Raw genomic sequence first — 13,801 nt, 5'->3', positions numbered from 1 at the left:
TTAGGTGAGGTTATCAAGAGACGTCTCTAATGTAGTAGACTCCCAGCCAACTCTGTGTGTTCACCAGAGAGACATTTCAACACCTTGTCATGTTCCTATCACTGCAGAGCAGAAGTAGTGTCGGTGACTATTACAGGTAATCTCATATCAATGACCTGTGGGTTGGAGCCATTGTCTGTGCATGGGATTTATTTTGGACAATGTGATTTCACTAATGGTGTTTGTTAATTGGAACAGACTTTTAAGCAGGCTGTGTTTCAATATTCCTCTTAAAATATTTAAAATTCTATCCGACTGATTAATTATCTTTTCTTAAAAGGTATTAGAATATGCAAGCTTCCCCATTACTCTCATTTCAACAAGAGACAGGTGAGACAAAGGAAGTTGCTGAGAGGTTTTTGACAGCATTTGGTAACAAACTTCTGGTGGCGATTAGCTATTGTCAAAGAGACCTAGTGTTTATTTCCAAACAAAAAGTGACAGGATAAAAGGTTGTCATAAATATGCCAACCCCCTGTCTAATGAAAAGGATGTCTAAGAGTGCAAAAAACAGCACTTGAATAGTGTAAATGTCCCTGATTTGCACTTTGTATATTGAGCTCTTAATATAGAACCACAACCAGTGTTCTAATGAAAAGTGGTATTTGAGGTCAATAGCTTTGAAATGTGAATATGCCATTTTAAAAAAAGCTCATCTGTTCATTTTTTCTTGGTCTCCTCTTGAATGTTTTAGTATTTGAAACAATGCCCATAAGTGCTATGTGACTGATTGTATGATGCTGTGAATGACACATCAGTGCATGTCTGCACTGGTCAGACTTAGCCGTTTTTCCAGCCCAGCAACAGGACAGAGCACACCAAGCCACGCAGCTGCCCTGGATGTCAATTAAAGCTTTAGCAGAGGATTAGTGGTAAATCCCAGGGATGTCTGCACTGTTCAGTAAAGAGACAGACAGTGCTCATTTCATCTGGGTATCATAAGAACTTTTATTTCTGAAGCAAAGTGGACTCAAGTCATCCAGTTAATGACTTAAGCACTGAGGTTTAAGACTTAAGAACAAGAGTGAAGAATTAACGTAAAAATGAGAAAAAAAAACAAAAAATCAATGTAGACTTATTACAGTTATGATGCTATAAATTAAATATATATCTTAATCAAATATATTTGCAGAGACATTAGTATCTATACAGATAAAATCTATTTATAATGTTTACTTTGTGTAAATTGTAAAAAATGTATATATCATTTATATAAAACGTTGCAAGTTTTAAAACATCACTTTAGAACTAGCAACAGAGTATAGCAAGGCTTGCGCTGCTTTACTGGAGCACTTATTGGAGTAACAAGGTACTATGTTTGTGAGGTTGTTTTTAAGGGATTGAGAGAAACTCATAAACTGAGAGAGATTGCATCAGGGATTATTATTTTTGTTGCAGCTCTCATCAGAAGTAACATCACTTCAAAATCACCAAGATGTAAGTTAAAGCACTTCTCAGCAGCAGCGAGTGTCACCATTTTTGTATATAGCTTCTCCGATGTAAACCTTTAACAACTGTTTTCAACCCTACTGACATGCATGTGTGCGGCGACATGACAGCTCTGTTTTTCGCTCACTAGAAATGCATATGTGTTCACGTGTGTGAGGGGCGAGGGTGTTTCCCACAGATATTTCAGATAATATAGAAACTGTTGTATTGATCAAGTGTATCTAGCTTTAATACAGCTCAAGCCTTTATTGCTAGTTCGAAAACATCACTTTAGATCTAGCAACGGATGATGCGCTGCTTTTCGGCATTGGAGAAACAAGGTAGTGTGTGTGTGTGTGTGTGTGTGTGTGTGTGTGTGTGTGTGTGTGTGTGTGTGTGTGTGTGTGTGTGTGTGTGTGTGTGTGTGCACGTGCGATATGAGTAGCGCGAGTGCACTTTTCAACGAAATTGAAATAAATGTAGGATATTATTGTTTGACATTCTTAACCAATTTTATTTACCCAGTGTCTTTGTTTATATGGTTATTTTGCTGTGGTAGCATGAACGGTATTGTGTGAGACGAGAGAGAGGGAGCCCAAGGATTCTTTTCAATCGTAACTGAAATAAATGTTTTAGACATTGTTTGTCATTCTTATCTAATGTACTTAACCAATGTCTTTGTTTTAATTGGTTATTTTGATGTGGTAGCCTGCAGGGCTCTGTGAAATAACAGAAATAATTTGGCGAAGTGAAATGGAACCATTATGTGGTCTAGACCTGGAACTACTTCATAGCCATGTGTTTACTTGGAAAAATAATTGCACAATTTAGAGCTATCTGTCAACCAATCAGAATCAAGCATTCAACAAGCATTTTTTCATGGTGTAATTAAGCAATATCACATGAGCAAGAGTGCAAAATGGCACCACATCAGCACTGCTGTGATTCGGCCATAGGTAATCACAACAGTGCTGATTTAGGGCCATATAGAATGATTGCAAGTGTGATACTGCTTATAACATTTTAAAAATTAGGAAAAGCTGAGTACGGTCATAAAAAATATGTGCACAGACTATTTTCCTCAGGTATACAACCTCAGGTTGGGCAGATAAAGGAGGAAGCGGGAATACGTTTCCACAATTCACACAAGTAAGATTTATTCACAAATAACCAGCAATCGCTGTACAGCTTCACTCAAAACATAAGATGGCGTTTCAGCATCACTCAATAAACAGTCTCCTTTTCAGCTTCACACAACACTAGACTCTCCCTCAGGGAACAGACATGAAGACTCTGGTCTGCCTGTCTGTCTCCTCTCTCTGTGAACTGTCCATTTATTTATTTTTTTATCTCCCCCGACTCTCACTGTGAAAATAGAGACAGTAATTAGTCACAAATAATCTCAGGTGGATGTCCTTACTGCTTTCTCTCACCCCAGATGGCTTTCGACCACGCCCCCACGTCCACAGTAGTGTAGTCGTAATCTGAGCGATCACGTAGTGCACTGCTGATTAATGAAAACACCGACTGATATGGACTCATTTCACATCACCTAACTGGCTTATATTACACACAAAAAAGGTCTTTTGCCACCACATTCTGGCTAAAATCTGTAGTCACAAAAACAAATGTAAAGAGACACATATAGCTCTTAGCATATATGCACTGCTCTTACACCCCAAACACAAGCGGTGTGATACACACTGAGACATCAGTACTCATAGAACATCAATCATCCAATCAGACTCGAGGACCGGAACTACAGTAACTGTTTTGTGTGTGTGTGTGTGTGTGTGTGTGTGTGTGTGTGTGTGTATATATATATATATATGTTTATGATATTAATTGAATTACTTAAATAGATATTTTTGGGTGGGCATCAGAAAGTGTTTTGAGTTACAGGGCTCAGAAAGAATGTTATATGTAACATCACTAACACTGTTCTACATTACAGAGAAATACTAAACCTTAATAATGAGCCTATAAAATCTTTTTACAAGCGCAGGCATGAAGCAAGCCACAGCGACACCAGCAAAAGTGTAATGATTCTGAATGTGTTGGAAAAACCAGCAAGGAGAACATTTAGCTAATTTATAAAGAGAAATGCACATTAGGGTTGTGTCGACAGACGATGATCTCGGGGATTGACGATGGTCAGTGTGATCGCCAACAGCTGATGCCTTTGATATCAAGACGATATTTGCCTCGTTTTTCCATTAATGTATTCAATTATTATTATTATTACAAGGCTATAATTATTATCAAATTAATATTACAAATAATTTGCCCGTAGATACACAGACATGTGTTTGAAGAAACACACTTTATGATATTTTTAAGAACAGATAACAGAAAAGCCGTCTATGCACATGTCTGACACGTTGTTTGTACGGAGGTGGCAAGTCTCGTGGAACACGCGCATGTAAAAGGTTCTCATTCTTTCTTTGTTTCTGTCTTATACAGGGTTGGGGAGTAATGGAATATATGTAATGGGATTACGTATTTAAAATACAAAATACAAGTAACTGTATTCAACTACAGTTACAATTTAAATCATTGGTAATTAGAATACAGTTACAATCAAAAAGTATTTTGATTACTGAAGAGGTTACGTTGCATTTTATTGTCATTTTACATTTATAATAATATAATAATAATAATAATAATATTTAGTCCTTTCTGATGGAAAACCTTTATACATATAAATAATGTGATCCAAAGGGCATTAGAACAGGAGTGAAACATTTTCTTATGATGTGTTACATTCATACGAGTAGACAGAAGAAATAGAAATAAACCTTGTGTAAACTGTCAGCTTTATACTAAGTTAAAATGCTATTTCTAGCCATTTTACATGCACATGTTACCAGGCACGATCATATATGTATTTATAAAACAAAATTCACATTAGATCATAATTTCATTTTTTCTAGTAAGATGTTTGATATAAGGGCAAAATTCATACTCTTAGTCTAAATCATAATTGTTTTTATTGTTTTCCTGTAAAAATATCAAAAAATCCTTAAAACAAGATCAATTTGATTTATTTTGATTTAGAAACAATAATGCATAAGATATTTAGGTTTTTCAGAGAATGTATTTTTAACATGTGTATTTTGTCTTACTGTACTATACTGAGTTTTTATAGTCAAAAACATTTACCATTAAAATTAGATTTGTAGGTTGTGCCACCAAAACAGCACCAACCTACATCTATTCTTTTCATTACAATTGAAACAGAGTTGATTACAGAGCGGTTATCTGAGTTACTGTAGACTTTGTCAGTTCTAACTTGTCTGGCCATTCACTGTTGACCACGCTCATAAACAAAGCTTTTCCATCCAAAGAACTACTCCTCACTGAATATTTTTGTTGTTGTTTTTGGCACCATTCAGAGTAATTATAGAGACTGCTGTGTGTGAAAAGCCATTTTCAGATCTCTCCAAAGATGTTCAATCAGGTTCAAGTCTGGGCTCTGGCTGGGCCACTCAAGGACATTCACAGAGTTGTCCCGTAGCCACTCCTTTGTTATCTTGGCTGTGTGCTTAGGGTCATTGTGCTGTTGGAAGATGAACCTTCGCACCAGTCTGAAGTCCAGAGTGCTCTGGAGAAGGTTTTCATCAAGGATGTCTCTGTACATTGCTACATTCATCTTTCCCTCAATCCTGACTAGTCTCCCAGTTCCTGCCGCTGAAAAACATCCCCACATGATGCTGCCACCACCATGCTTCACTGTAGGGATGGTATTGGCCATGTGATGAGCGGTGCCTGGTTTCCTCCAGACATGACGCTTGCCATTCAGGCCAAAGAGTTCAATCTGTGTTTCATTTGACCAGAGAATTTTGTTTCTCATGGTCTGAGAGTCCTTCAGGTGCCTTTTGGCAAACTCCAGGTGGGCTGTCATATGCCTTTTACTGAGGAGTGGCTTCTGTCTGGCCGCTCTACCATACAGGCCTGATTGGTGGAGTGCTGCAGAGATGTTTGTTCTTCTGGAAGGTTCTCCTCTCTCCACAGAGAAACGCTAGAGCTCTGTCAGAGTGACCATCTTGGTCACCTCCCTGACTAAGGCCCTTCTCCGCCGATCACTCAGTTTGGCTGGGTGGCCAGCTCTAGGTAGAGTTCTGGTGGTTCCAAACTTCTTCCATTTATGGATGATGGAGGCCACTGTGCTCATTGGGACCTTCAATGCTGCAGACATTTTTCTGTACCTGTCATGATGTGGGAAATCAGGAGAAGGCAGACAGAAGGTAGGATCCAAACGCGGCTTTATTGAAACAATAAATAAACAAAACACGGGAACAAAAGAAAGTTCCACAATGGGAAAACAGAGACAGAACCTTGGAAGGACACGGGGACATCAACAAGGGGAACAGGAACCACGAACGAGAGAGTAGTCACAGGGAACTCGGGCTGGAAACAGGGAGCTAACAAACACATCCATTCACAAACAACGACCGACAGAGACTGAACAAACAGACAGGGTTTAAATACATGGACATAGGAAGACGGGAACCAATGAACAAACAGAACTCAAACAAGATAACAGGGTGATAAACTAAAACCAAAGACAACTAACGAGGGCAGGTGAAAACAATGAACAGAGCACACGAAGGCTGTCAAGAAAACTATGGAAGTACAAGGGTGACAAAAGTGAAAAACTAAGGAGTTAGAAAAGTGACAAAAATGACAAACAAAGGGCAACGGTGAGACAAGACACGGTAATCATTACAGTACCCTTCCCCAGATCTGTGCCTCGATACAATCCTGTCTCTACATCCTGTCCTTGGACTTCATGGCTTGGTTTGTTCTCTGACATGCACTGTTAACTGTGGGACCTTCTATAGACAGGTGTCTGCCTTTCCAAATCATGTCCAATCAACTGAATTTACCACAGGTGGACTCCAATCAACTTGTAGAAACATCTCAACGATGATCAGTGGAAACAGGATGCACCTGAGCTCAATTTTGAGTGTCATGGCAAAGGCTGTGAAAAAGTATGTACATGTGAGTTTTTTTCGTTTTTTATTTTTAATAAATTTGCAAAGATTTCAAACAAACTTCTTTCACTTTGTCATTATGGGTTATTGTTTGTAGAATTTTGAGGAAAATAATGAATTTAATCAATTTTGGAATAAGGCTGAAACATAACAAAATGTGGAAAAAGTGAAGCGCTGTGAATACTTTCCGGATGCACTGTGTGTGTGTGTGTGTGTGTGTGTATATATATATATATATATATATATATATATATATATATATATATATATATAGTACATGTGCTATATAAGGATATGATATAAAAGACAAAGGAAATAAAATGAAATGGAGTCATTTTTTTATGTGACTGACCTTTTTTTGTATTGTACTGATTGATGGGGTTGTTTATTGTGTAGCTATAGGAGGTAGGCCTATTGTTGTGTGGCTATTTAAAGAGCACAGAGCAGCTGAGATAGTGCAGGCATTCTGCTCATGCAGGCATTCTGAGAATGACACAGTGACTCCAGTCATTCCCAAGTGCCTGCTTGAAATGTGACATCTTTTAAAATGTCCAAAACATGTTCCCACCATAAATTATGATTTGTCTGTCTATAAATACAATCTCCAATTTCCAACAAACCTGCCTTTAAATACTCTGAATAAAATTCTGGATTTAAAATGTTTAATTCCATTTTCACAATGAAATTAAGGTCGGAGTTAAGGTTTATTGATTTAAATCATGTTAAACCATATATTCTGGTACAGTCTAAAGGACAACATGCAGTTAAATTGAGGAATAATGAAGTTAAATTTGATGCATTTGATTATTTATTAATATTAATAGGCTACTCAACTAATTTCACAGGTCATGGATTGATGCACATAAAATATGCATACTTTTTCAAATTTTCAGTGATGATTTTGAGGAAAAAAGTGTGATTCTACTGAATGGACTTAAATGTGGTAAAATATGACACTGTTGACCGATTACTATGCACAAAATTGTAAGAAATTGTCAATCCAAAAAATCTCTCCATATTTTGGAAGAATCCAATGAAACCACAACTCAAGAACCAGGAGGCGGCATTGGACAAGATAGGATGAATGCGCAGTTCAGTGGTTGAAGTGAGCTATTTTGGATTTTAAAAAGCCTTTAAATAGTCACACTTTGGGTGGCAGGATGTGTTCAGTGAGCACAAGCTGGAATTAAAAACCTGTTAACCACAAGCTCTGAGAACACTGTTTTTTTGTGTCTCAGGTCTTCAGATAGTATACAAAAAATTATGTTTATGGTTTGTCCTTTTAATGACTTGAACATTTAAAATTATACAGAAAGAGTGAAGCCATTATTATTAATATTTTTTAGTCCGTCCTACAGATAGCGTCAACTTACATTATTATAGAAACTTGATCATGTCAAAGATTTCAAAATGTATTTATTATGTTAGCTTGAGAAAGCCAACATGCGGATATTCTATATAAACTTATTCTTCCCAGACTAAAATTTCAAACTTTAACTCCTCCAAGAGCTTTTAAGCTACATGCACCAAACTCAGCACAGACCTTCAGATAATCCCAAATAGTGTGCTTTATCTTTTCTAACTGATCGGAATTACAGTATTCCGATATCAGACTTCCGAAAAGACCTCATGTCTCTTTGACTTCCATTCGAGGTATGAAAACTTTTTCCTGTAATAACTCCTTTAGAAGATTCAATCTACTTCCTATCACTCCACCACTCATACATTCTGTCACATACTCAGGGTAGCAAGAAGCATTTTGAGTTGCACTGTGGTAACTGCCTAGCAACTAAATGGACTTACCCTAGCAACCGTATAGCAAAACACATATCTCTGCACCACAATATCGTAGAGACTTCAACTTTGGCTTATTTGACTCAGACCAGCAAGAAGCCTTTAAATATCATGCTGGACCATACTTAGCCACACCCTAGCAACCATTTAGAGCACCCTAGCAACCAAAACCCATTGACTTCCATTAAAATTAGCTTTGATGGATATTTCTGGATCATAACATCATAGAGACTTCATTGTTGGAACGTATGACTCAGGCCAGCAAGCAGCATTGTTAGTATCACTCTGGAAACTGCCTAGCAATCAAGTGAGCTCACCCTAGCAACCAAGTAACATTGGACTCAGGGTAGAAAGAAGCCTTTTGATTAGCACCATGGTAACTGCCTAGCAACCAGATGGGGTTACCCTAGCAACCAAGTAAAAAAATCACATATTTCTGCACCAGAACAACATATAGACTTCTGGTTTCATTCATAGGACTCAGGGTAGCAAGACGCCTTTTGAGTAGCACCTTGGTAACTGCCTAGTAACCAGATGAGGTTACCCTAGCAACCAAGAATAAAAATCACATATTTCTGCACCAGAACAACGTATAGACTTCTGGTTTCATTCATTGGACTCTGAGAAACAAGGAGCCTTTTGAGTATCACCTTGGTAACTACTTCAAGCTTTTATAGCTACTTCAAACTTTCACGCTAGGCATTCTCAAACCAACATCAAAGTTTGTCTTGACAAACTTTTTTATCTAGTTTTATTTTATTATTTATTTTGCATTTTTAAAGAGGGGACATTTCCTTGTGGCATTTTGTGACTTTCTTTTAAACACACACACACACACACACACACACACACACACACACACACACACACACACAAAACAACCTTGTGATATTTGTGTAGTGGACATTATGCAGATTATTACAGCGTGATAGTATATACACTTTAAATAATTAGATGCGACAAAGCTTCATGCATCCTATCTTGTCTTTTTATGCACAATTCCAATTCAAGCAAGGGTGAACTAAAAAGTACTAAATGATACATGTGAGATTCCTTATTTTTGTGATTATTGTGATAATGTGTATTTTTATGTTATTAAATATCTTGTTGTTTAAATTTTAAAGAACATTATTTAAAGGAAAATTCAGATCTCCCAGAGTGTGTACACAGTACATGCTCATAAAAACACATGCCAAAGACACAAAATGTATCTTAATAGAGTGCTTTTTAAAGACATCAGGGAGAGGGAGTAGAAGGAGTAGTTGTTTTTTAGAGAAAGGATAGATAATGCAGTTGGTATAAACATTGGAGGCCATAGTGGGACTCATTGATTGACAGAGACAGGCAGCACCAACAGCTGAATCTAAGAACGGAGAAAGCAGCAGAGAGGAAGGCAATTGCATTACAAAGGTTATTTCTAAATATGGCTGAATTGAAAAAGAACCCCAGTAACTGTACAGAGCATTTAGGTGGCTTATAAACAGCAGCGAACCATTGACATTGTATGTTGTTCATCCACTTAAGAGAGATATTTTAGCACTACAATGTGACATTATTAAGAAGGTGTTTTGAAGTTAATCACATCCATGTTGATTATTTAATGTTAAAAGAAAATATGCATGAAGGCCTTTTACAATTTTTAAAAGTGCATCAACGTTCATGTTTGGTCCATCACCACTATTACAATTACAAAAAAACTAAATTTTCTTACATAGAACTTTCTAATTGCAACATGACACCAGCCAGAATGAACATACAGAAGGCGACAACACTTCTTTTTCTGTTCTGAGGGGGTGGGGAGTGAGTGGGCCATGTGAAAGGCGCAATAGAACCACTGTAAGAGCAGTTATGCTGCAACAGAATTGAAAGAGACCCACACACACAAAGAACATGGAAATAAGGAATTAACAGGATTTTCTTTCTGTTGGATGCATGGAGTAAACAGAAGTTGTTGGCTGCGAGCACATAAAGGGGGAGTGCTCCCAGATTCCGCATAAGATACAGATCAGAAGAGAGATTGGGCGTGGAAATCTCCTGAAGGTTAGAGGACACATAATATAAGAAGACGAAACTACTGTAGTTGCATATGCAATATTTATACTTGGATTAAATGCAAAACAAAACTAAAAAAGCCTAAGTTCAAAATACATACAGCCTGAAAAGTTATCCTATGTAGTGGGACTGAGCTGAAAAGCTATGCAACCAACCACATGATTGTCAATTGGAAAAGCCATTTACACACCATTTTAATTATCATTTGATACGCTTTTTGATTGTAAATGCAATAATTAATTGTGCACTTGTTTAATTTTTTGACATCAACATCAGTATTTGTTTTAACACTGACATATTGCATTTTTCACAGGTTCCCTTCTGAAATTTTTTGCAGGACACTGACATTTGGACTCTCACGATTACCAATCTTGAGTAGAGATTGTCTAGTCTGGTTAAGGTCACAATACAAATGTTTCTTAATGCTTTCCTCGTGGTCATTACTGACCTGGCAGCTGGACTACTTGGCAATGCTTCATTTCGACGCCATTTTCATTTGTTGCTGTCAGCAATGCTTTTGTTTGGGCCCCTCCTGAGTCTATGGGTTTCCCAATATAGTGTCTTTGCAAAGAGGAGTCACTTTCTTTACAGGTAAGCTGTACAATAATGCACAACTGTAGAACTGAACAACTAAAATACATATTCACTTATAGATTAAATTCATTATGGCTGACTGTGAAGTTCACAATGTCATCAGTAACTGAAAACTATTGGTTTGAATGATGCTGCATCCATGGGCCTAGGTGTCATTTAAGTCCAAAATGACATAAACATATAAATTACTGAGAGCCCATTTAAGCTTAACATGTGCTTTGTCACAGCTTGAGAAAGGGATGTTCTTCTATGAATTAGTCAACATTACTTTGGTACCTAAAGTTTCTCGAGAATAAGAGAAAACTGTATTAACAGAATTAACAGAATATATACAATAGAACATACAATAAAGTAGCCTCATAATTCTTTTTTGGCAGGAATTAAAACAAAGTTGTGAGGGATAGAAGTACAGTAATTTCTGTAGGCTGTACCGTGGGTGTTGTTTAAATTAGTGTTGATTGTTCAGCTTACGAAACATTGAAAAAAATGTATGAATAAATGAATGAATGAACATTACATTTAAATTGCGTTTTACATTCAAACGCTTTACATTGTGAACAGGGGACTCTCCTCAGCCACCACCAGTAGGCAGCATCCACCTGGATGATGCAACGGCAGCAATAGTGCCAGTACACTCACCACACACCAGCTGTTGGTGGGGAGGAGAGAGTAGAGAGATACAACCAATTAATGAATGGGGATTATTAGGAGGCCATGATTAAAAAAAAAAAAAAAAACCCTACTGTTTTTTTACGAGAAGTGCCCTGGGATTTTTAATGACCACAGAGAGTCAGGACTACGGTTTAACGTCTCATCCGACAGAGGATGCCTTTTTACATTATACTGTCCCTGTCACTTTACTGGGGCATTGGACCCACACAGACCAGGGTGAGCACCCCCTGCTGGCCTCACTAACACCTCATATATGTGATCAAGGAACTTTACATAGGGCGTGCCATTCTACAGATTATTTTTCAACTGTGTGAATTTCAAAATGGCTTCTACCCTGACCAGTGTTGGGTGTTATTTGATTACTTAGTAATTTATTACTGTAATATAATTACTTTATATTAATTATAATAAAATACACTTAAGTCAAAAAGTAGTTTAACACATTACATTTTAAATTCTTTTAATCCGATTAGTTACTGTGTCTTTAATTTAATTACTTTTAATAACATAAACCCGAGCTACTCATTGAGTGCGACTTCCGTGTGGCAATGAACGAGGAAAAATCTATTATTTTGAATTTGAGTGGTAAAGAAGCAGAACGTAATGTAAAAGTAATTAGCAATGTATTTACTTTTTATATGATGTAATGAGTAGTCATACTCTGACTCAATTTAGGGAAGTAATTATTAATAGATTACTTTGAGTAACCCAACACTGACCATAACTAAGTTCTATTATATGCTATTTTTCATTTATTTTTTAGGGTTTTCCTGCGCTCAGGCTGGGGTTGGACCTGTATCTTTACTGGCTCTTTTGTCTTCGTCCTCTCTTTCTCAGTACGTCGCTCACTCACACTTTCAATACGACACCTTTCTCGGCTAGCTGTGGCAGGTGGTCTGTGGCTGGTTTTCCGCAAACTGCTCTGCCTGTTGGAGAATGCCACTGGGAGCTGTTACGAACCCCTTAGCCCCACTCTTGAGCTGGCTTCAGGGACTAATGGAGATGGCCATCCTTTATTGCTATTAAGGGAAGGTGAAACAAAGGAGGCATGTGTCCGCTCTGGTATGTTGTGGCATGGCTATGAAGTGTCTGAAGATGCCCTCCTGCTGTGTTTGTGCTGCCTGCTTCTAGCTGAGGAGACTGCTGTGTTTGGGCCCTACCTGAACCTCGGTGGACCCTCTGGAGCCCCGCTGCGCATCCTCTTCCTGTTCTGTGTCCTGCTGTTGAGTCTCTGGGTGTTCCTGCTACTCTGCCTGCTGGCTTACTTCCCACAGTTTCTTACCCAGCTTCTGGGAGGTGCTCTTGGTTGTTTGAGCTGGAGAGCTTTGTACCAGGGCTGGTACCGACTTGGACCTTGTTGGTACTGCCCTGGGAGGCCAGGAGTGGGACTTCTGTCTACACAGAGCAAACAGGATGAGACATCTGAAACACATGGTGAAACTAATGCTAAAGTGATCAACTAGAGAAGGCTGTTGAACTCATTGTGAAATTATTTTAAACTGAACAAAATTTGGACTTAATGTAGTGCTGCAGTACACAATTAATATCTGGCAACAACAACAAAAAGTCCAATAGAATGTATACTTAATCAATTGAGTATCTAATTTTGTGTATCAAAAAGCATGGTCTTCAATAACAGTCGTACCCTTGTACCGAAATTGTGTACTGTCAGAGGATGTACTGCATTTGATGATGGACACACTTCTCGGTGGGACTCAAAAACATGATGAATATCTGAGAAAGTAATCTACTCTGGTTTTATTAAACAAGCCCAACTTGACCACAAGGAACACCTTTATTGGTAGAATTGGTACTTACAGTTCAGAATCTCACCAACTCGTAGTTCTTTTCCGTTTTTTTTTTTTTTTGTTAAATACAGCATTTTAAATATGACGTCTCCTCAGCTCCCAAGGTATTACGTGATAATTAAGTGTCCAGTTGATGCAAACATCAGAATCTCACCGAAAATACTAGGTCATCCGGGTACTTCTCGCCTACTCTTTAATAAATACTGAGGATTCTGACACCCAAATCCATCGACATGATTTATAGTAGGGAAGTATGTATATTCGGACGCAGCTATGCGCACAAAAGGCACAACATGTGCTTAATAATCCGACCATGTGTAATGTCATGTGTAAGAAATGTTATTTCTATCTCAGCTCTGTCCAAGAAAGAAAGGCTGCGTTGGCGCATTCCATTCTGTATACATTATCAAACATCTG

General features: G+C 37.8%; 1 protein-coding gene across 2 annotated transcripts; it reads left to right on the top strand.

The window, feature by feature from the left end:
* Window positions 1–10,077: 10,077 nt before the first annotated feature.
* Window positions 10,078–13,398, top strand: fitm1l (fat storage inducing transmembrane protein 1, like). 2 transcript variants are annotated; one of them, XM_052128777.1, is made up of 3 exons: window positions 10,078–10,298; window positions 10,648–10,901; window positions 12,340–13,398. In XM_052128777.1, exons 2-3 carry the CDS (start codon window positions 10,723–10,725, stop codon window positions 13,037–13,039), a joined length of 879 nt encoding a protein of 292 aa, XP_051984737.1. In that variant the 5' UTR covers window positions 10,078–10,298; window positions 10,648–10,722; the 3' UTR covers window positions 13,040–13,398. The 2 variants fall into 2 exon arrangements, with proteins under 2 accessions (XP_051984737.1, XP_051984736.1); XM_052128776.1 differs by having other exon boundaries at window positions 10,624–10,901.
* The last annotated feature ends 403 nt before the right edge of the window (window positions 13,399–13,801 follow it).

This window comes from Xyrauchen texanus, chromosome 6 (assembly GCF_025860055.1).
Source record: "Xyrauchen texanus isolate HMW12.3.18 chromosome 6, RBS_HiC_50CHRs, whole genome shotgun sequence".
NCBI classification, from domain to species: Eukaryota; Metazoa; Chordata; class Actinopteri; order Cypriniformes; family Catostomidae; genus Xyrauchen; species Xyrauchen texanus.
This window is presented reverse-complemented; position numbering and strand designations above follow the sequence as displayed.